We start from the raw sequence: 23,930 nt of genomic DNA on the forward strand, positions 1-23,930 counted from the left end.
TTCTTCCCGTCCGTCCCGACTCCCAAGGTATCAACGCCCCCTAAACCGAGAAGCCTCGCCTTTCAGATCGATTCGCTACAACACCCCTCAGGCCCCCCACCCCTTCCGATCGGCCAAGAGCCGCACTTCCCCGCCCCTTCTGACGCGACTTCCTGCTTCCGGCAAAGAACAGGAAGTCGCGTCAGAACGAGGGCGGGACCGCCGCTGGACGGCCGGAGGAGGGAAGGGAAGAGTGTCGGGTTCGGTGTCGCCGGCGGCTGCTCAGAGACACGTTGAAGGTGGGACTTGGAGAGGGAGAGGTGGCAGATGGGAAGGGGCCAGGGTGGAAACTGGGGAGGGGGCCCCCACCTTTATGAGCATTTCCCTGTCCAGCCTGAACCACCACTACTACTACTTATCAATTCTTTAGCGCTACTAGACGTACGCAGCGCTGCACATTGAACATGTCAGTGACGGTCCCTGCTCCACAGAGCTTACAATCTAATCAAGACAAATAAAGGATAAGGACAAAGAGTAGCAAAAGATTCCAGAATCCCAAACACTACTCCTACAACTACTTATCATTTCTATAGTACTGCTCAACATACACAGCGCTGTACACTTGAACATAAAGAGACAGTCCCTGCTCGACAGAGCTTACAATCTAATTAGGACAAATAAGAGTTAAAGGGGAAATGGGACTTGATATACTGCCTTTCTGTGGTTTTTGCAACTACATTCAAAGCGGTTTACATATATTCAGGTACTTATTTTGTACCGGGGCAATGGAGGGTTAAGAGACTTGCCCAGAGTCACAAGGAGCTGCCGTAGGAATCGAACCCAGTTCCCCAGGATCAAAGTCCACTGCACTAACCACTAGGCTGCTCCTCCACTCATTCCACCAATAAGAGCCAACCTCATCAGTGATGTCACAATGGCTTGATTTCCCGATACTTGGCTCACTTCTGATATTGTGATTTCATAAGGGAAATGGGACTTGATATACCACCTTTCTGAGGTTTTTGCAACTACATTCAAAACGGTTTACACATATTCAGGTACTTATTTTGTACCAGGGGCAATGGAGGGTTAAGTGGGGGCAATGGAGGGTTAAGTGGTTGCCCAGAGTCACAAGGAGCTGCAGTGGGAATCGAACCCAGTTCCCCAGAATCAGAGTGCGCTGCACTAACCACTAGGCTACTCCTCCACTAGCAACATTCCATGTAGAAGCCTGCCCTTGCAGACCATCAACATGGCCACGCAGGCTTCTGTTTCTGTGAGTTTGACGTCCTGCACGTACATGCAGGACGTCACACTCACAGAAACAGAAGCCTGTGCGGCCACGTTGGTGGTCTGCAAGGGCAGGCTTCTACATGGAATGTTGCTAGTGGAATAGCAACATTAACATTCCATGTAGAATCTCAAATAGTAGCAACTGCAACATTCCATGTAGAATCTCGAATAGTGAAAGGGAAATGGGACTTGATATACCGCATTTCTGTGGTTTTTGTAACTACATTCAAAGTGGTTTACAAAGTATATTCAGGTACTTATTTGTACCAGGGTCAATGGAGGGTTAAGTGACTTGCCCAGAGTCACAAGGAGCTGCAGTAGGAATTGAACTCAGTTCCCCAGGATCAAAGTCCACTGCACTAACCACTAGGCTACTCCTCCACTCATTCCACCAATAAGAGCCAACCTCATCAGTGATGTCACAATGGCTTGATTGCCCGATACTTGGCTCACTTCTGATATTGTGATGTCATAAGGGAAATGGGACTTGATATACCGCCTTTGTGAGGTTTTTGCAACTACATTCAAAGCGGTTTACACATATTCAGGTACTTATTTTGTACCAGGGGCAATGGAGGGTTAAGTGAGTTGCCCAGAGTCACAAGGAGCTGCAGTGGGAATCAAACTCAGTTCCCCAGGATCAAAGTCCACTGCACTAGGCTACTCCTCCACTAGCAACATTCCATGTAGAATCTCAAACAGTAGCAACATTCCATGTAGAATCTCATATAGGGAAATGGGACTTGATATACTGTCTTTCTGTGGTTTTTGCAACTGCATTCAAAGTGGTTTACATAGTATATACAGGTACTTATTTGTACCTGGGGCAATGGAGGGTTAAGTGACTTGCCCTGAGTCACAAGGAGCTGCAGGGGGAATCAAACTCAGTTCTCCCAGGATCAAAGTCCACTGCACTAACCAACCACTAGGCTACTCCTGCACTCCACATAGAGTAGCAAAAGATTCCAGAATCCCAAAGACTACTACTACTTATCATTTCTATAGCACTACTAGACGTACTCAGCGCTGTACACCTGAACATGAAGAGACAGTCCCTGCTTGACAGAGCTTACAATCTAATTAGGAAAGACAAAGGACAAATAAGGGATAAGGACAAAGAGTAGCAAGATTCCGGAATCACAAAGAGTAGCAAGATTCTAGAATCCCAAACACTACTACTACTTATCATTTCTATAGCGCTACTAGACATACGCAGCGCTGTACACTTGAAGATGAAGAGACACTCCCTGCTCGACAGAGCTTACAATCTAATTAGGACAGAAAAGTGGGGCAGATAAGGGAATTACTTGACGTGTGAACAGACTTGGGTACTGAGTAAGGGTACCCACTTGGGTAAGGGTTAGGAGTTAAAAGCAGCATCAGAAAGATGGGCTTTTAGCCTAGCTTTGAAGACAGCCAAAGATGGAGCTTCATGTACCAGCTCAGGAAGTCTGTAACAATAGCGACTCAACTAATTGTCAGTAAGAAGTGCCTGGGACAAGTGAACTCTGCCGTTGCTCTGGAGGGGTCACCAGTCTCAAGGTCCTGTCAGCTGCTGGCTCTCCTGATAACTGGAGAAGCAGCAGCACAAATATCCGTTTTATCTAATGTATTGATATATTTTGCACATTGGGAAACATGTTTCTTTGTTTGACCTTGCTTAATATGAAAGTGCTAGGATATAGGCTTGGCAAAGCAGGAGTTTATCCAGCATCCGATTTGCAATTGATCCTTTACTGGCTTCTCCCCTTTTAAGATCATTCCCAGTCCAAGGACCACACAGACTAAGCTCTTTCCAGTGCCAGCCTGCCCAGTGACTTATGTCTGTTTATAACTTCCTTTGATCCCTTTATGTTTTGCAGGATCCTTCTGGTGAAGAAAATTAAAATCAGAATGGGGAGAACAAGTCAGTGCTTTCCCTTAGCATTTTATCTTTAATATTATTGCTTGGATTCACCATTTCTTCTGCATTTTATCTTTACTTTTGGGATTGTGGCAGATCCTCCTTCCAAAACAATCCCCGATGGCTGCAAACTACCCACCCCCCTTTGATGATCAGGGGGAGGTGAGGGAAGGTTTCCTGTGCCCCCTATGTTTGAAGGACCTGCAGTCTTTCCATCAACTTCACTCCCATTATGAGGAAGAGCATTCAAGCGAGGACAGAGATGTTAAAGGACAGCTAAAAAGTAAGCAGAAACTACTTTAACTGTCAATAGAATATATGTTAAATGGAAACAGATCAAATGGTGAGGTGTCCCATAATTTTCCAATTCCAAAAACAATGAATGGCAATAGCTTAACTCTTGTGTCTGGGGTAAAGTTGGAAGTGCAGGGATCTCTCTTTGGAGAGGACAAAGAAAACTGAAAGCTAGTTGTAGATTGATCTTTTTCTCCCAGTTGGGCCATTGTACCTAGGAGAGAGGAAACCACACCAATTGCCTTATCCACGCTGCTCCAAAACTGGCTGCAATATAGGGGACTCTTAGAAAGTTTCAGGAGAACTGATTGCTACAAAGAGGATGGTCGGGCAGGATTGACGTACAAGTCTTAGTTACCAGGACAGATTTTAATGTTTTAGGTCATAATCCAAACGGTTAAATCTCAACTTCTTTACAGTTGAAATCAGAGATAGATGGTTAACCAGATGAGGATGTTTTTGATTGGCATCAAATTAAAAATTCACCCAAGGAGAGGTGTACAGCAAAAGACAATTACTGCAGTGTCAACAGAATATGCAATAAACTGTTTGAATAGAAATCATAAGGTGAAAGCAAAGGTGGAACACACAGTCAAATGAGATAGAGTAATGGGAGTGGTGTAGAACGAGTAAAAGTGAATCGATTTTTTACTCTTTCAAAAAGTACAAAGACTTGAAGTTACATGGAAATATTTTTAAAACAAATAGGAGGAAATATTTTTTCACTCAAATAGTTAAGCTCTGGAACTTGTCGAGATTGGTAGTATGGAATGTTGCTACTAATTGGGTTTCTGCCGGACACTTGTGACCTGGATTGGCCACTGGGCTAGATGAACCATTGGTCTGACCCAGTATGGCTATTATGTTGATGTTCTTACAAACACCTAATGTTTTATAGCTCACATAAGGTTTGTGTTCAAAAGCTGTGGTTTAAACCAGTGTTTCCCAATGCCAGTCCTGGAGGACCCCTTGCCAGTCAGGTTTTCAGGCACAATCAATATGCATGAAAGAGATTTGCGTATAATGGAGGCACTGTATGCAAATCAGGTTCTGGGATGGGTACTTGTGACCTGGATTGGCCACTATTTGAAACAGGACGCTGGGCTTGATGGACCTTCGGTCTGTCCCAGTATGGCAATACTTACGTACCTATGCACATGTTTGCAAAACTATGCTTTTTGCGATCTGCAGAGAACGGACTACAATACCCAGAGATTTCCATTTGTGTTCAACACACAGTGGTGTGTTCACATCGTTTACTGCAGTGTTTCCCAAGTCCGGTCCTGGAGTACCCCTTGCCAGTCAGGTTTTCAGGATATCCACAATCAATATGCATGAAGCCTCCGTTATATGCAAATCTCTTTCATGCATATTGATTGTGGATATCTTGAAAACCTGACTGGCAAGGGGTACTCCAGGACCAGAATTGGGAAACACTAGTTTACCATACATACACATCTACAGACTCTTGAGGCAGGCGGCTCCTCTGAAACACGGGTCAGTGTCGAGTGTTCTACATGTACTTCTGATTCCCTGGTTTGTGTTGGAAGAGCCATCCTTAAACCTTACTCCACTATAACCAGTTCTTCACATTTGTAGTGGTTTCTGTGCCTCCACCTCAGTGTTTTTTTGTCTATCTAGAACTTTCTTCCATTAACAGAACTGTTATAGGGGTAGGATGTGTCATTTCGTATACTGTCTTGCTGATTAAGAGGTAGTTATTGTTACCATGTAAGAAAGGCAGAGTATAAATGTTTTAAATATTGAGGCGTGGGCTGAAGCAGGTGCTTTCAAAGATTTCTGGATCTTTCTGAGCTGTGAGAGTTGCTAGGCCTGCCACTCACTTGTTTAATTCATCCTGCTTGTCAACAGTGAAACAACAACAAAGAAAAGCCATAAAAATTTCTCCTGATAGTTTGAAGGCTGTTAATGAATTGGACAGTTATTTATGTTCAAGTGATGCAGCCGACAATGTTTAGATTTTTTGGAAAAACAAGCACACACGCTGGCCACAACTGGAACGTTTGCACGGGGCAACCTGTTCATTCCTAGAGAGTGACACGGGGACAAAGTTTGTCCCTGTCCCTCTGTCATTCTCTATCTGACATCTAAGAATTTTGATCAGTGTCTTAGTTTTCTAAAGAATTTTCTACTTCCTGATTGAAAAAAAAAAAACTGGTGCCAGATCACTGGCCTCTGAAAGACTGAATCGCATTAAGGAATTTTGGAGTATTGACTGTATCTTGTAAATCATCCTTCATGCTTGTACTGCCCCTCCATGTTCACAGCAGCCTCCATTGTGATTACTAGGAAAATATAATTTAGGACCTGTTCTTTTTGTTTTAAAACTTTGTATCTCCTGGATTTATATCATCTGCCATGTGATTCTGTTGCTCCAGGTTGTGTTGGGGGGAGGGGAGGGATTATATTCTGTGGCATTGGGGGCCTGCAGTCTGGGAGTCACAAACTTTCCCAGCAGTATCAAGAGCATTTTATTTGAAGAAGGGATGTGATTTGGTTGAGCAGTGTGAGGTTGTGCCTACATCACTCTTAGGGAAATGATTCCTGTCCTTGTTAGAACCCCACATTTTAATTGGTTCCTGTTCTTCCAAGGTTTGGTTCAGAAGGCCAAGAACAAATTGCTGAGACGAGAAGCTGAACGGACAGACTGTGGGAGTCAGGAGCGCTACGAGGCTTACAGCTATGGAGGCGTGGATCCTTACATGTGGGAGCCTCAGGAGCTTGGTGAGAGAATGGAGACACAGATTGCTTATTGCTAGAAATTCCATTTAAAAGAAAATATCAATTATGATCCCTACATTTCAAGATTGTGGAAAGCGGTTGCCTGTGTAATCATGGTGTGTGGGGAGTGTCTCTTTTTGTGGCCCTTGGGTCTCAGGTCACCTGCTTCCCGGTGGGGGGGGGGGGGGGGGGGGAGAGAACTGGAGCCATAGCCGTGACTGAGTTTGAAAGGTCAAAACTGACAGCAGTTACCAAATTGCAAAAGTAGACTTTTTTTTTCTTTTAAGTGATCCCTGCCTGAGAAATTTTGGATGACTCATAGGACTGTGTAGTTGGTACAGCAAAAAAATATATTTATTTGAAGTTTAAACAAAGAACCTGAAGAAAACAAACTTAATATATATGTAAATATCTATATCTATCTATCTATATATATATAAACTAGTAAGGAAGGCCCGTTTCAAATCGCAATGAAACGGGCGCTAGCAAGGCTCCCCTCCGTCCCTTTGTGTCTCCGTGTGTCGCCGGCCCCCCTGCAGCCTCCGTGCGAATGTGTGACCCTGGCCCTTTTGGCACGCTCCCCGTGTGCTCCGCCCTCGTCATCGCGTTTTGATGCAAGGGTGGAGCAGAGGTACAGTGCAGTACAACGTTGGAGCTGAGCATGTGCTCCGCCCTCAACGTCATAACGTTTGACGCGAGGGCGGGGCCCACAGACTGTGATTTTCTGTGGCGTCAGAGCTTCGAACTTACGAACCTGGCTTCAGTGATGTCAGTGCAAATAGAATGTTGAGGGTGAGTTTTATATATATAGATATATAAATTTAAAAAAAAGTATATATATATATTTATTTATTTATTTTGAAGTTTAAACAAAGAACCTGAACAAAAGTGTGTATGTATATATATATATATATATAAAACTTGATGCGTATAAGCGATTACCGCATGGTTAACCTGAGAGACCTTACCACTAAGTCAATGGCTGGCGGTAAGGTCTCGGATCCAAAATGGACGCGTGGCAATTTTTATTTTGCCGCATGTCCATTTTCGGCAAAAAATTTTTTAAAGTATTTTTTGCAGGCGTGCTGAAAAATGGATCTGAGTGTGCCCGAAACCCGCGCCAACGCTACCGCAGGCCATTTTTCAGTGCGTCTTAGTAAAAGGAACCCCTAATGACTTTAACTTGAGGTCGCATTATATTGCTTTTTAGATGGTTTTGCTTCTTGGGTTTTTTGTATTTTAATTATTTGCATTTAAATTTACATTTAAAGTAAATTGGATAAGGATAAAGGATTAATACGAAGAAAGAAATAATCCAAAGACGACAATAATAACTAGGCAACAAAATTAAGGGCCCTATTTACTAAGCCGTTCTGTATGCGTGCAAACTTTTTTGTGTGCATTAAAAATTACTGCACATTAATGTTAGAGACACTCATAGGAATATAATGGGTGTTTCTATTGTTAGTGTATACTAAAATGTTAGAACGCCTACAGCGCAGCTTAGTAAATGGGGCCCTTGATTAAATTAACCCTATATAGTCCACATTCCTGAGGAAACAGAGAAATTCAAAAGGAAACAGTATTACTAGCATAATAGCAAGTTGAATATCAATGTATTACTACTCAGACTTATTGAGATGATTCAGTCTCCATTTGCAGTAGACCAAAAACAACCTGCAGTTGAGAAACATCATAAAATACATATTGATGATTATCAAAGTGAATAACACATTTACACGAATATCTCAACTGAAACTGCTCACCAATATCAACCATGGAGGGAAAGGAATTGCCTACATCTGGACTGAGTGGACCTTGTCACATCAGGAACTATAGAAACTTTTCCATCAAGAAAGTTCAAATCTTTAGACCTAAACGCAGTAAAGCCTCCTTATCTTGGTTGAAAACAAAAGTAACCAGTAAGGTTGTCCTCACAATAACCACCTCCTGAGATTTTTCCAAAATGCCAGACAATTCCATACTATGTGAAGATACGTCGACCATGGATGATTCTCTAACAGGAGTTGATTGTTTCTTTTGAAATTGGTGTATAATAGATTCTGTGTAATGGAGGAAAACCTTCCGGGGAGTATTTAAACACTTCTTGCAAATAATTATAAAAAGCTTCCTTTGGCCACACTGTAATTAATTAAGGAAAGTTCAACAAGCGCAAGTTCAGTTGTTTTATGTAATTTTCAAAGTTCTCCAATTTTCTCTGAAACAGAAGATGGTCTTTGCATTACAGTACTTTGAGCCCGTTTTAACTGTTGAACTTGGCCTGTCATCTCTTTAAACTCCCCCTCATGGGTTTTTAAAGCGTCTTCTACTTTTTGAATCCTGGCTACATTTTCATCTACAGTTGGTAAAACGGAGGCACATAGGGTCCAGATCAGTCCATATAGAGTCTGTCACCTCTGCAGGCTTAACCAGCGAGGGAACGACAGTGCGTTTCCCTGGGTCTTCCTGACATCCTTCTAAGACAGCCAAGACCTCAGTCCTGATGGGAGAAGCCCCGAAGTAAAGGGCGACCCCAGCCCTCCAACTGAAGCTGTAGACAGCAGAAGCAACCCAGCCACTGTAGGAGTCTTGGGGGTCGCCAATTAGCTGGGCCAGTTGGTCTGAGCGTAATGTCACTCTCCAGTGCAGGGCTCTTCCTCACGCCCTGCACAGGGGAAGCACCCGATGCGACATTGTGGCACGCAAACTGCAAAATCTTCGTCTGCCAAAGTGCAGGAGCAGATGAGCTGGAGGGTAACCCAGAGCTTCCTCTTGCATTTAGGCATGAAAAAGAAGATAAGGCGCTTTTAAGGTCAGGATGGAGCTGAGTTTGCAGTGTCCTTGCTGGCTGCCATCTTTTCTCTCTTGGTTTATGATTATATTTAGTGTTCAGTATTAATGTTTAGTGATTACTTATTATTTATTGCAGGTATTCACATTATTGTTTGTAAATGGGGGAGATAGTAAATCCAAATCAAGAGAATTGTGGGAGAAAACTTGGGGGAGCAAAAAAAATAAGAAATTAGATCAAAAAGAGTAAAAGTGAAAAACTATTGCAAAAAAGTTAACATTGCCCTTGACTCCAGGGCAGCTTAACTGGCATCTAGGTTTTCTGAAAGTTGGTCCTAGAACACTGCTGTAGAAGAGATGTGGAAACTGAAGTCCTGGCCTTACCTTGTAAAAATGCAGAAGTGTCTGGACATAGATGAAGGACCAACGTATTCTGTTTTATTCTGAGCAGGTGCCACTAAGAGTCATCTGTCTGATTTCAAGAAACACAGAGCTGCAAGGATCGACCACTATGTCGTGGAAGTGAATAAATTAATTATCAGACTAGAAAAGGTAAATGTGCTGCTTTGATTTTAAACTTGAACTAGAATTAGGGGATAATAGTGCTGTGGTGGAAGTGGCAAGTATTTCTCACTGAGCCCCTGAAAATGTATTTAATTTGGAATAAAGGATAACACGAGCGCATTACAGTTGCAGTACATGAGATTCTTACCACACTGACACTAATCTCCACCCTGTACCGTGCTTTGATAGAAACATAGAAACATGGCGGCAGAAAAAGGCCATATGGCCCATCCAGTCTGCCCATCCTCTGTAACCCCTAATTCTTCCTGTTCCTAAGCGATCCCACATGCTTATCCCATGCCTTTTTAAATTCTGGGACAGTCCTCGACTCCACCACCTGCACCGGGAGGCCATTCCACGCCTCCACCACCCTTTCTGTGAAATAGTACTTCCTTAGATTACTCTTATCTGCTGCTTATGTCTTAACCTTGAGCACAATTGTATGCTAGTGGAAGTGATATTATATGGATGATTGTCCCTGCTTTAAATAAGACAATCCCAACGCTTGTCATCCGTTATCTTCCTTCAGTGTTTATTAAATGTTAACAGACCGACCAACACTGCATCAGGGATGGTCCTGTACAAAACACAATTACAATTCTTAAGAATATGTATTAAAATTTTCTACTTACATTACTTAGAAACTGTTCATAAAACACTTACGTTCTGTGGTGCGTCACTTGCAATCTTAGAAAATGGCGCTGGCATACCAACACTGAAATTTTGTTCTCTAATATGATTGGTCCATAATATCAGCTGATCGATTTAAATTTCGGCATTGGCATGCCAGCGCCATTTTGTAAGATTGCAATGGCTGACAAAATTGAATGACATACTGCAGAATGTAAGTGTTTTATGAATAGTTTCTAAGCACTGCAGCCCCTGTGTTATGTTTCAGCAATTTCCATCTTCAGAAACTGTTTTTGTTCCTGGAAAGCCGACAGCTCATCTAGTTACCTTTTTTATTTATTTATATCAGTTGACATCATTTGACCGAACAAACACAGACTCTGCAAAAATCCGAGGTTGGTACAGCCTTTTCGTGCATGAGTTGTGCTGTCCCTTCTCCGACAGGTGGAAGTGATGTTCAGAGGCTCTGTTTCTTTCTGTGTTTATTTCCAACTTAAAGCAATCGAGAAGTCAGTTGTACCCTGGGTGAGTGACCAGGATGTGCCGTTCTGTCCAGACTGTGGTAACAAGTTCAGCATGAGGAACCGTCGTCACCATTGTCGGCTCTGTGGTTCCATCATGTGCAAGAAGTGCATGGAACTGGTCCTGCTTCCGTTAGCAAGTGAGTACGGACCGACGCGTACCGGGGTTACTTCATCAGTATCAACACATAGGGGTCCTTTTAATAAGGTGCACTGAAAAATGGCCCCAGAGTCCAGTCCGGTTGGAGTGTGAACTTTTTGAAAACAGCTCTGAGTGGCCGTGTTAGAAAGTACTTCACCCGCTCTGTCACAGGCACCGGTCCACTTTGGGCTTGTTTTGCACTGTACAGAAGGCAGATGAATGTTTTGTGTCCATGTAGCTTCCACTAGAACATTTTCAAAACAAAAACTACAGTGCTAGGCATTAACTAGAACCTTTGCAATTTAAAGCAGCTGAGATTTTGTGCTTTCCTGCTGCTGCTGTGTGTTAAGTTTGCTATCACAAGAAGTAGCTTGGGGTTAGTATCTTTGTACTGCTTTTATTTTCTCTGGCTCCATGTAAGTGCCAGACCACTGCAGTCTACTATGAGCTTTACTCACTGGTTTAATATGTCTGTCTCATTTGCCAACTCTCACTTTGAGTTTTCATATTCCTGCATCATATGTTGAGCCTGTCAGTTTCTCTTTTTTGTTAGGTAAACTCACCAGCAGCAATAAGCCAAACTTTGTATCTCATGGGAGCCCAAACCTCTCTCCTAACAGCACCCAGGCCTCACGCCGGGGCAGCATTAGCAGCGTGAGTAGTATAAGTTCAGTGCTGGATGAGAAGGATGACGAGCAAATCCGCTGTTGCCAGCACTGTAAGAAAACGCTGCTGAAACGGGAGCAGCAGATCGATGAGAAACACTACACCCCAGACATCATCAAACTCTATGAGGTGAGAGTATGCAGCAGTTGGGGGGGGGGGGGGGGGGGGGGAGGGTGTGTGCAAACAGGTGCAGTACTGGCGGGACGAAGGGTGCTATGGGTGGCACTGTGAGGGGAGGGCACTGAAGACTCACTTTATTTTAGGTACTGAAGTTTTTTGTTTGTTTGTTTGTTTTTTTTGTCCGGTTTTACAAGAAACTTCGTCTGTGCATGGAGCGAATTGACCTGAAGGCCCCTGACTATATTAAAATGGCACAGTCCATAAAGTAAGCATCACTTATTCACTAAAGCATTTTAAAGTAACTAACCAACGCAGTCCAAATAAATAAAACAGTGCTAAAATGTATTGGGAATGTGTTAGAAAAGATTGAGGTGAGACTACAGTTCCGATGGGAGCCCCATGAACACCAGTTTCTGACTGTTGCATCATGAGCTAAGAACCTTCCATGTGTTTCCAATGATACCCGACTGCTTTTATCTACCAAAACCCAAATATTAAACAGAGGGGCTGAGCTGCACATAGCAGTATGAGACCTCACACTTTTCTACTTCCTTGAGTACTTGGGTTCTGCTCCAGCGCAGTGAAGGGAAGGAAGACAACGTCTGTACAATCTACTGCTTTAAGGGGCCCTTGTACAGAGCTCGATAAGACCAACACAGGCTTACCGCTCGCTGTTTCGGGACTACTGCCGGCCCAATACAGACGCTGGCGGTAGTCTTACCCGGCGCATGCTCCATTTCCAGGGGAAAAAGAAACCCCCCAGAAATGGCTTGCACGGCGGTAATCGGGCATCACCGCCTCAGTGGGTGGCGGTAAGAGTTCTCTTACCGCATGGCCACGTGTGCCTGGGGTCTTTTTACATGCTGTGATAAAAATGGCCTCTGCCGCAAGGCTCTTTTTGCAGCTTGGTAAAAGGAGCCCCCTGTTTACTAAGCTGTATGGCAATACCAGCACGGCTCATTTAAAGTGAATGGGGCTGTGCCATCATTAGCGCACGGCTTAGTAAACAGAGTGATTACTGTGGCGAGAGAGGAGAGGTGCTGTTGGTATTCTCAATGTAGGAAGGTTGTGCGGTGTTATCTAAAGCTGTTTTCCAGGCCTTTAAATTCAATTTTAATTAAAAAAAAGTGCAAAAAATAAAGTTCAGCAAAGAAGCTGGATGTTGAGACCTTTTATTGGACAGACAATCTTCCAAAAGTTAAATACCTTTCATCGAGTTAATGATGTTTCACTATGATCAGTTAGCTTAGCAGGGTTTAAAAAAGGGTTTGGATAATTTCCTAAAAGCAAAGTCCTTAAGCCATTAGTAAGATGGCCTTGGGAAAATCCAGCATAAAATCTCTTTTACACTTTTGGGATCTTGCCAGGTACTTGTGACCTGGATTGGCCACTGTTGGAAACAGGAAACTGGGCTTGATGGACCTCCCAGTATGGCAAGGCTTATATTCTTATTCCAATAAAAGGTCTCAGCTAGAGGTCTCTCTGTCTGACCTCTGTTTCCACACCCTTCCAGGGAGTGTGCTGGGTAAATTTATGTAAGATTACATGAATCTGCTGTTTCAGCTTAAGAAGCTGGTTGAGATTCACCCAGATTTGCAAATTTTAATATTCAACATGTTCTAAGGAATTCAGACAGCAGAGCAAAAGAAAAGGCTTCATGTTAAACGCATTTAGCTTTTCCACACACCACCTCACATTCCCACAATCTATAGCTCCAGTATAATGGCCTTATTTGTATTCTGAAATATTCTGCAATTAGCTAAGAAACATTGGCTAAGGTTTTAGACATTAATTACCTCTTGTCATTTTCTTGTCAACACACTAAAGGTTGTTTTTACAGAGGAGTGCTGTGGTTCTCACCCCTTTTCAGCTCTCCCTGATCTGCCTTTGATGTCTACAATGCTGACAGGGCATAATTTAGTGTATAACTCTCTGGGTTTTCTCTGCACAGTGCTGGGGAGACGACTTACAGCCTAGAGCATGCTAATGACCTAAGGTTGGAAGTACAGAAGTTGTATGAGCTAATTGATGCTCTCAGGTAAGAATCCCTACTGCCTGAAAGGAATATCAAGAAAAGGTGCAGGGACTGGGGACATTATATAATTGAGTGCTTTTTTCACAATCAGTAAGAAGATCTTGACACTTGGCATGAATGAGGAGCCGAAACCACCAGCTAGAACCCAGCAGCTACAAAAAATGATCCGTTACTCAGCTACACTCTTTATACAGGTACAGCGGGTAACCATGTGTATTTCAGCTACGTGCAGTACTGAAAAATAATTAAACATGGCACTGGACAGCCATTAGCAAACAGGAATATATATAGAGCAGTGGCGTAGCTACGGGGGCCTGGACCCCCCTGCCGATGACCCTCTCGCCCTCCCTCCCCTGCCTTTGCTGGCGGGGGATCCCAACCCCCGCCAGCCGAGGTCCTCTTCTTCCGGCGCAAGGCTTCGTTCTGTTTTTGTGAGTCTGACGTCCTGCATGTACAACGTGCAGGATGTCAGACTCAGAAACAGAACGAAGCCTTGCGCCGGAAGAAGAGTACCTCGGCTGGCGGGGGTTGGGGTCCCCCGCCATCAAAGGTAGGCGGGGGAGGGAGGGGGTGTCGAGAGGGTCGTCGGCGGGGGGGGGGGTCAAAGTTGTTGGTGGCGGTGGTCGGCGCTGCTGGGGGGAGGGCTAAAATGTGCCCCTTCACCTCGGGCTCTGGCCCCCCTCCCGCCGAAGTCTGGCTACGCCCCTGATACAGAGAGCATTAGTTGGTGGAAGACCTGAATTTCTATACCCTAGAGGAGAGGAGGGACGGGAGATATGATACAGATGTTTAAATACTTGAAAGGTATTAATACAGAAACAAATCTTTTCCAGAGGGAAGATGGTAAAACTAGAGGACATGAATTGAGGTTGTGGGGTGGTTGATGTCTGGAGTGCTGTCCCGAGGGAAGTGGTGGAGAAAAAAAAAACGTGATGGAATTCAAAAAGGCGTGGGATGAACACAGAGGATCTCTAATTAGAAAATGAATGGTACAAAAAAACAAAACTTGCATGTCAAGTAGTGCTTAGATGGCAATTCTGGCTGTATCAGCTAAGGCCGGTATTGGGCTGGCTTGTACAGTCTGAGTCCCGCATATAGCAGTCTGGTTTAGGATGGGCTGGAGAGAGCTTCGATGGAAACTCCCAGTAATTTGGAACATGAGGACAGTGCCGGGCAGACTTTAACAGTCTGTGTCCCGCAAATGACGACAGATTCGGATAACGGGAGTGGGCTTTGACTGCAACTCCAGTAGTTGGAACATAAGGACAGAGCTGGGCGGACTTCTATGGTCTATGTCCCAGAAACAACAAAGAAAGACCAAGATCAAGTATATAATATCATGTTCATTGTTGATTTAATCATGAATGTGACTTTAGGGCAGACTGGATGGACCAGTCAGGACTTTATCTGCTGTCACTTACTATGTAGAAGGTGGTATATATTAAGTATGATAAGTAATAAATAAATACCGATTTGTGGGAGCAGGGGGGACACAATTCCCCGGGCCTGGCACCACAGTCCCCAGTCTCACCTGCCTCACGTCCAGGCCCCCTGCATTCGAAGCGGCAGTCACAGATCACCTCCCTTCAGGCCTTCCCTCCCTGTGTTCCACCCTCATGGAAACCGGAAGTTACATCAGATGAGGGCGGGACACAGGGCAGGCCAGAAGAAAGGCGATTGGTGACTGCTGCTTTCAATGCAGGGGGCCCGGAGCCATGGAGGCAGGCAGGTGAGACTGGGGACTGCGGGGGGGGGGGGGGGGGGGGGGGGGGGGGGGGGGCGGGGCGTCCTTGCTCCAGGCCTGGCCTAGTCTCTCGGCGGCCCTGTGTGGGAGCTGCACACTGGACTTATAAAGCACAGCACAAGTCTACATTCTCTGTCTCCACCTGCTGGTTGATAGATATAACGTTCCAACAATTCTAGAATAATCTGAAAGACTACAGGAAAGAAAATGATCAGGTAAGCCTTAATTTCTCCTCCTGGATTCCTTTTCAGCCTTTCACAAATGTAAAAGTTCTGTTTTCAGTAGAGAAAGAGTTAGATAATTTGGCTCAGTGTTGTTCTTATATGTGTCACTTATCCACCTCCATATGCTTGAATTTCCAGGAAAAATTATTAGGCTTGATGTCATTACCAACCAAAGAAAACTATGAAGCGTTGAAAGAGAAACGAAAATATCATCTGGAGAGACAGGTAAAGGGTCCATGTAACCCCAGAATAAAACTCACTAATGTATGTTTCACCTTTAATAGTGTTTGGTTTATGAATTCACAGTATTGGGTGCAGGTTTCTTCAGCAAATAACAGGTAGTGGGTTTGGTTCTGGCAGAGCTGGTGGTTGGGAGGCGGGGCTAGTGCTGGGCAGACTTATACGGTCTGTGCCGGGGCTGGTGGTTGGGAGGTGGGACTAGTGCTGGGCAGACTTATACGGTCTGTGCCGGGGCTGGTGGCTGGACGGCGGGGATAGTGCTGGGCAGACTTATACAGTCTGTGCCAGAGCTGGTGGTGGGAGGCGGGGTTGGTGGTTGGGAGGCGGGGATAGGGCTGGACAGACTTATACGGTCTGTGCCAGAGCTGGTGGTGGGAGGCGGGGATAGGGCTGGACAGACTTATACGGTCTGTGCCCTGAAGAGGACAGTACAAATAAAAAAGTAGCTCATATGAATTTATCTTCTTGGGCAGACTGGATGGACCGTGCAGGTCTTTTTCTGCTGTCATCTACTATGTTACTATGTAATATTCCTGAGCTGCACAAATATAACGAGTCAGTGCACATTTGCTTTGATGCTTTTTGGGGGGGGGGGGGGGGGGGGGGGGGGGGGGAATGATAGACAGACACTTTTCTGCTCCTGCTTTGAGCTTCCAGCTCATTTGGAACCTGGGCTATGGTACAATTGAAGGTAAAATTATGTATCATACCTGATAATTTTCTTTCCATTAATCATAGCTGATCAATCCATAGACTGGTGGGTTGTGTCCATCTACCAGCAGGTGGAGATAGAGAGCAATCCTTTTGCCTCCCTATATGTGGTCATGTGCTGCCGGAAACTCCTCAGTATGTCGATATCCAAGCTCCATCCGCAGGACTCAGCACTTAGAGAATTACACCCACAAAGGGACACTCTGCCCAGCTCACCACCGCCGAAACGGGGGAGGGGAATTAACCCAGCTCATCCCCACACAAGTGGAGGAGGGGAATCCGTCCAGCTCATCCCCGCGGAGCGGGGGAGGGACACCACCCCGCCGATGCGGGGGGATCTGGCTTATCATGCAACCGCAACCGCGGGAGGAGCTGACTGACCCTAACACCGCCGAAGCGGGAGGCCGCCTGAGCTCTAGTGGAGTGAGCCTTCAGCTGGATAGGCGGCACCTTCTCCGCGGCCACATAAGCCGCTGCAATGGCTTCCTTGACCCATCTTGCCACTGTAGGCTTAGCAGCCTGCAGACCCTTACGAGGACCTGCAAACAGGACAAACAGATGATCCGATTTCCGGAAATCATTGGTCACTTCCAAGTATCTGAAGATGACTCGTCTCACATCCAGATATTTGAGAGCAGAGTATTCCTCTGGGTAGTCCTCCCTACGAAAGGAAGGGAGACAGAGCTGCTGATTCACATGGAAGCGAGAAACAATCTTGGGCAGGAAGGAAGGCACTGTGCGAATAGTCACTCCTGCCTCAGTGAACTGCAGAAAAGGCTCTCGACATGAGAGCGCCTGGAGCTCGGAAACTCTTCTGGCTGAAGTGATAGCCACCAAAAAGACTGCTTTCAAGGTCAGGTCTTTCAGAGATGCCCTCGACAAGGGTTCAAAAGGCGGCTTCTGCAAGGCTCTTAGCACCAGGTTGAGATTCCACGCAGGCACCACTGAGTGCAGAGGAGGGCGCAGGTGATTAACTCCCTTGAGAAAACGTACCACATCTGGCTGCGAAGCCAGGGAAGCACCCTTCAGGTGGCCCCTGAAGCAAGCCAGAGCTGCTACCTGGACTTTAAGGGAACTGAGCGACAGGCCTTTCTCCAGACCTTCTTGCAGGAACGCCAGCACTGAAGAAATTGGAGCAGTGAAGGGAGAAAATGAGCCTGCTTCACACCACGCTGCAAAGGTACGCCAAACCCTGGCGTAAGCAGTAGAAGTAGAGCGCTTCCTCGCTCTCAGCATAGTGGCGATGACCTTGTCTGAGAAGCGCTTCTTCCTCAGACGCTGCCGCTCAATAGCCAGGCCGTAAGACCAAAGGGGGAGGGATCCTCCATCACCACGGGACCCTGATGCAACAGGCCCTGCTCCACTGGCAGCCGCAGAGGGTCGTCCATTGAGAGCCTGATCAAGTCCGCATACCAGGGACGTCTGGGCCAGTCCGGACCCACCAGGATTATCCGGCCCGGATGCTTTGCCACCCGGTCTAGCACCCTGCCCAACATGGGCCAGGGCGGGAACACATAGAGAAGCTCTTGTGTCGGCCACTGTTGGAGAAGAGCATCTACTCCCAGAGATCGAGGGTCCCGTCCTCTGCTGAAAAAGCGCGGCACTTGGCAATTGGCCGATGACGCCATCAGATCTAGGCTCGGCTGGCTCCAGCGCTTCGTGATGTCCAAGAACGCCTGAGCCGATAACTGCCACTCTCCGGGATCCAAGGTATGGCGACTGAGAAAGTCCGCCTTGACATTCATGACTCCGGCAATGTGGGCCGCTGACAGCTGTTCCAGGCTCGCTTCCGCCCACTGGCATAGATTCATGGCTTCCTTGGCTAGAGGGGCGCTCTTGGTACCTCCCTGGCGGTTGACATAGGCCACAGCCGTGGCATTGTCCGACAGGACCCGTACTGGCTTCAACGCCAGTACCGGGAGGAACTCCAAAAGCGCCAACCGAATGGCTCTGAGTTCCAGGAGGTTGATAGACCACTTTGCCTCTGCAGGAGACCAGAGCCCCTGCGCTGTCCTTCCCATGCAGTGGGCTCCCCAGCCCGTCAAAGAGGCGTCCGTCGTGAAGACAATCCACTCCGGGGTCACAAGAGGCATCCCTGCAGACAACTTGTCTGTCTTCATCCACCAGCTCAGCGCCTTGCGCACTGCTGGGTCCAAGGGAAGGCGCACAGTATAATCCTCCGACACCGGAGTCCAGCGCTGCAGCAGAGAGTGTTGTAGTGGTCTCATATGAGCCCTGGCCCAGGACACTACTTCCATCGTGGCCGTCATAGAGCCCAACAGCTGCACATAGTCCCAAGCCCGAAGCGGAGAGGCTACTAGGAACTGGTCCACCTGAGCCTGAAGTTTGACAATCCGATTGTCCGGCAGGAACACTCTGCCCACTTGGGTGTCGAATCGAACTCCCAGATACTCCAGGGACTGAGTCGGGCGCAGCTGGCTTTTCTCCCAGTTCATGATCCACCCCAGGGAGCTCAAAAGAGCAATCACCCGGTCCACAGCTTTGCCGCACTCTGCATAAGAGGGGGCTCGGATCAACCAGTCGTCCAGATAAGGATGGACTTGTACTCCTTCCTTTCGCAGGAAGGCCGTGATGACCACCATTACTTTGGAGAAGGTCCGCGGAGCAGTAGCCAACCCGAACGGGAGGGCTCTGAACTGGAAGTGTCGGCCCAGGACTGCAAAACGCAGAAAGCGTTGATGAGGAGGCCAGATGGGAATATGCAAGTACGCTTCCTTGATGTCCAAGGATGCCAGGAACTCCCCTGCCTTCACTGCCGCTATAACAGAGCGGAGAGTCTCCATGCGAAAGTGCCGAACTTTCAAGGCCCGATTGACCCCTTTGAGGTCGAGGATAGGCCGTACAGAACCTCCTTTCTTTGGTACCACAAAGTAAATGGAGTAACGTCCCTTGCCAAGCTGATTTTCTGGCACCGGAACGACCGCGCCCAGGCGGATCAGATTGTCTAAGGTCTGCTGCACTGCCACAGCTTTGACCGGAGACTTGCAGGGAGAGAGTACAAACCCGTCTCTTAAGGGTTGGCAGAACTCTAGCTTGTAGCCGTCTCTGATGACTTCCAGCACCCAAGCGTCTGAAGTTACCCTGGTCCACTCGCCCAGAAACGAGGACAGGCGTCCTCCAATCTGCACTGGGCCATGGACCAGGACCCCGTCATTGGGTACGAGACCCTGGGGGAGGACTGGAGAGCGCACCTCCGGGACGGCGGTCTCTGCGAAAGGAATGCTGCTTGGGGGAGAAGTTCCTCTTGAAGGAAGAGGGGGCAGAGGAGCCCGACTTGCCCGGGCGGTACCGACGGGCTTCTTGAAACCGTCCTCTGGAGTTACCGGGGCGCGCACTAGCCCGAGCCCTGACCTCTGGTAACCTCTTGCCCTTAGACGTGCCGAGATCGGTCACAATTTTGTCCAGCTCGACCCCAAAGAGCAGCTTGCCTTTAAAAGGCAACTTAGCCAGGCGGGACTTAGAGGCGTGGTCCGCAGACCAATGTTTCAGCCAAAGCCACCGCCGCGCAGAGACTGTCTGAGCCATACCTTTAGCCGAGGCTCTCAAGACATCATACAGTAAGTCTGCCAAATAAGCCAAGCCCGATTCCAGGGCCGGCCAATCAGCCCTCAAGGAAGGATCCGAGGGGGGAAGCCCGCTGCACAATCGTCAGGCACGCCCTGGCCACGTAGGAGCCGCAAACTGAGGCCTGCAAACTTAAGGCAGCCGCCTCCAATCTTCTGTCTTGGGCGTCCTTTAGGGCCGTGCCACCTTCCACCGGCAACGCCGTTTTCTTAGTCACCGCAGTGATTAAAGAATCCACGGTAGGCCAAAGAAAGGCCTCCCGTTCACTTTCAGGCAAAGGATAGAGGCGGGACATAGCCCTAGCCACTTTAAGGCTTGCTTCCGGGACATCCCATTGAGCCGAAATTAAGGTGTGCATGGCATCATGCACGTGGAAGGTTCTAGGCGGGCGCTTCGTCCCCAGCATAATGGCGGAGCCAACAGGGGCTGAGGGAGAGACGTCCTCTGGAGAGGAAATCTTCAAAATGCTCATGGCCTGCACTAACAGGTTGGGCAAATCCTCTGAGCGAAAGATCCGTGCTGCAGAGGGGTCATCCGCTCCATCCGAGCGGGAACCCGTCTCCTCCAAGGAATCCCCAAAGGACCGTTGGGAGAACTCAGATACGCTGCCCTCATCTACATCAGAGGAAACAGAGTCCTCTAAGGCCTGGGAATCCACCCGAGGGTGTTTACTTCCGGGGGCCTCAACCCCTTTATCGGACAAGGGAGAAGGGGCAGCGTTTTGCATAAGAAAGGCCTGATGCAGCAGCAAAATAAACTCGGGGGAGAAACCCCCCAGACTGTGCACTTCAGCAGCCTGGGCCACAGCCCTAGACGCACCCTCAACCGGCGCTCGCAAGAGCGGGGGAGAAACATGCTGCGCATCCAAGATGGCGTCCAGCGCGACACTCCGTGAAGGAGCCGCACGGGAAGAACGGCGCTTAACTTTAGCCGCTTTTTTGCCGTCGCCCAAATAAAGGGCGTCCATGGCATTAACGTCTCCCAGCTCAAGGGCGGCCCAAGAAGAAGCCGTCCGAGCAGAGTGGCCGGCCAAGATGGCGGAGGCGAGCAGCGGGGGATGGGCGTTTATGGCGGGAAAAACCGCCGCACCGGAGGAAGACCCGGAACACTGACCGGCCTCCGAACTACTACTACTACTATTTAGCATTTCTATAGCGCTACAAGGCATACGCAGCGCTGTACAAACATAGAAGAAAGACAGTCCCTGCTCAAAGAGCTTACAATCTAATAGACAAAAAATAAATAAAGTAAGCAAATCAAATCAATTAATGTGAACGGGAAGGAAGAGAGGAGGGTAGGTGGAGGCGAGTGGAACTGACACCCAACAAGGGCGAATCAGACTTTAAGACCCCTGCATCCCCGCTAACAGCGCACACGCGGTCCAGGGAGCGATTCTTCGCGCCCTCGCCCTCCGACGCCATAGGCCACGTGGAGATCGATCGGGGAACCCCCTGCCCGCTATAAAAAGGTAAAAATTACCTGCTTCTCGCTCCGAGCTGTAACGACCTGGTGTCCCAGTGAGTAGCTGCAATAAACGTTTAAATAAACGTCGAAATAAACGCCCTTAAGGATGTCCAAAATTTTTTTTTTTTTTTTTTTAACGGAGCCAGCAGGAGGGGGGAGAAAAGGAGGGACCTGGCGCCACCAGGTTTGCACTTGCTCAAGAAGAGCCCTCAACGCCAGGTACTCAACAAAACCTAAAAATTAGGCTTGGAGACCTAGCCAGAGCTGCTGCTGTGTGTGACCACCACCTGCTGAGGTAGAGAACATACTGAGGAATTTCCGGCAGCACATGACCACATATAGGGAGGCAAAAGGATTGCTCTCTATCTCCACCTGCTGGTAGATGGACACAACCCACCAGTCTATGGATTAATCAGCATGATGATATGGAATCTTTTATTCACACCTACCCTGGTACCGTTTCCTACTTTATTTCTCCTCAGAACTCTGCTCAGCAGTCCAGGTCCATGCTTCAAGGTTCCTTCTGCAACTTTGCAATGGTGAATCCTGAATTTGTAACCATGTGCTACCACTGTGTGATGATAACAATTCTCTCCACCCTTCCTCCCCCAAGAAACTATAAGTACTGCCGGTACAGCAAGCCCAGCCCTGACTGACCTGGGGACACACAAGGTCTGAGCTAAGAATGAAACCCAGGTCCTAAACTGAGCCACTGAGGTGGCCCACACCTGTGTATTTAACAAACCCCAAGGCTTCAATGTATAGCTAATGCTTCTATGTACATCAGTCTTTCCAAGAATTACCTTTATGGAGAACTTTTAGGCGTTGCAGAGCAGTTGGTCAAGGTGGGATTGAAATGTGAAGCTGTATCTCTTGCAGTGTAAATGCATCTCAGCTCAGTGCAGGTTCTGCTATAATGTAATATCGCTGTAAGAACAAGATGAGAGCTGTACTGGCTGATACAGCTCAGCTTTCAGTGTGTATCTATTTTCTTAGGCTGAGCAGTTTTGTTCTGCTCCTTTGGATGAGTCAATATTGAAGCTTCATTCACAACAGTCTGGGGGTTTCCACCCATTTTTACTCCTACCTCTCTCTTAGCTAGTATAACCCAGTTTCTGCAGTTGCAGAACAATCCCCCAGGTGGCCCAAGAGGAAGAAAAACCCAGGAATCAAACCTGGAGCTCCTGCATGAACAGCAGTGCGGCTTCAAGTTTAAACCTGAGTTCAAGATCAACTTTAAGGATGTTTGTTTAATTTTTAAACATTTTTAGCTTACAGTGGTGGAAATAAGTATTGATCCCTTGCTGATTTTGTAAGTTTGCCCACTGACAAAGACATGAGCAGCCCATAATTGAAGGGTAGGTTATTGGTAACAGTGAGAGATAGCACATCACAATTAAATCCGGAAAATCACATTGTGGAAAGTATATGAATTTATTTGCATTCTGCAGAGGGAAATAGTATTTAATCCCTCTGGCAAACAAGACCTAATACTTGGTGGCAAAACCCTTGTTGGCAAGCACAGCGGTTCAGACGTCTTCTGTAGTTGATGGTGAGGTTTGCACACATGTCAGGAGGAATTTGGTCCACTCCTCTTTGCAGATCATCTCTAAATCATTAAGAGTTCTGGGCTGTCGCTTGGCAACTCGCAGCTTCAGCTCCCTCCATAAGTTTTCAATGGGATTAAGGTCTGGTGACTGGCTAGGCCACTCCATGACCCTAATGTGCTTCTTCCTGAGCCACTCCTTTGTTGCCTTGGCTGTATGTTTTGGGTCATTGTCGTGCTGGAAGACCCAGCCACGACCCATTTTTAAGGCCCTGGCGGAGGGAAGGAGGTTGTCACTCAGAATTGTACGGTACATGGCCCCATCCATTCTCCCATTGATGCGGTGAAGTAGTCCTGTGCCCTTAGCAGAGAAACACCCCCAAAACATAACATTTCCACCTCCATGCTTGACAGTGGGGACGGTGTTCTTTGGGTCATAGGCAGCATTTCTCTTCCTCCAAACACGGCGAGTTGAGTTCATGCCAAAGAGCTCAATTTTTGTCTCATCTGACCACAGCACCTTCTCCCAATCACTCTCGGCATCATCCAGGTGTTCACTGGCAAACTTCAGACGGGCCGTCACATGTGCCTTCCGGAGCAGGGGGACCTTGCGGGCACTGCAGGATTGCAATCCGTTATGTCGTAATGTGTTACCAATGGTTTTCGTGGTGACAGTGGTCCCAGCTGCCTTGAGATCATTGACAAGTTCCCCCCTTGTAGTTGTAGGCTGATTTCTA

The 23,930-nt window shown here is 47.2% G+C and overlaps 1 protein-coding gene across 3 annotated transcripts in view; it reads left to right on the forward strand.

The window, feature by feature from the left end:
- Nucleotides 1–202: 202 nt before the first annotated feature.
- Nucleotides 203–23,930, forward strand: part of RBSN (rabenosyn, RAB effector) — a 29,502-nt gene continuing 5,774 nt past the window's right edge. The window contains exons 1-11 of one of the 3 annotated variants that reach the window (XM_030205599.1): nucleotides 203–278; nucleotides 3,135–3,458; nucleotides 6,083–6,214; nucleotides 9,453–9,553; nucleotides 10,545–10,590; nucleotides 10,695–10,856; nucleotides 11,412–11,653; nucleotides 11,839–11,909; nucleotides 13,596–13,682; nucleotides 13,771–13,873; nucleotides 15,786–15,872. In XM_030205599.1, coding sequence (XP_030061459.1) covers nucleotides 3,296–3,458; nucleotides 6,083–6,214; nucleotides 9,453–9,553; nucleotides 10,545–10,590; nucleotides 10,695–10,856; nucleotides 11,412–11,653; nucleotides 11,839–11,909; nucleotides 13,596–13,682; nucleotides 13,771–13,873; nucleotides 15,786–15,872 — 1,194 coding nt within the window. In that variant the 5' untranslated portion in view covers nucleotides 203–278; nucleotides 3,135–3,295. Of the gene's footprint in view, nucleotides 279–430; nucleotides 446–3,134; nucleotides 3,459–6,082; nucleotides 6,215–9,452; nucleotides 9,554–10,544; nucleotides 10,591–10,694; nucleotides 10,857–11,411; nucleotides 11,654–11,838; nucleotides 11,910–13,595; nucleotides 13,683–13,770; nucleotides 13,874–15,785; nucleotides 15,873–23,930 lie in introns of those variants that run through there. The other 2 variants (XM_030205601.1, XM_030205600.1) reach the window with 2 other exon arrangements.

This window comes from Microcaecilia unicolor, chromosome 6 (assembly GCF_901765095.1).
Source record: "Microcaecilia unicolor chromosome 6, aMicUni1.1, whole genome shotgun sequence".
NCBI classification, from domain to species: Eukaryota; Metazoa; Chordata; class Amphibia; order Gymnophiona; family Siphonopidae; genus Microcaecilia; species Microcaecilia unicolor.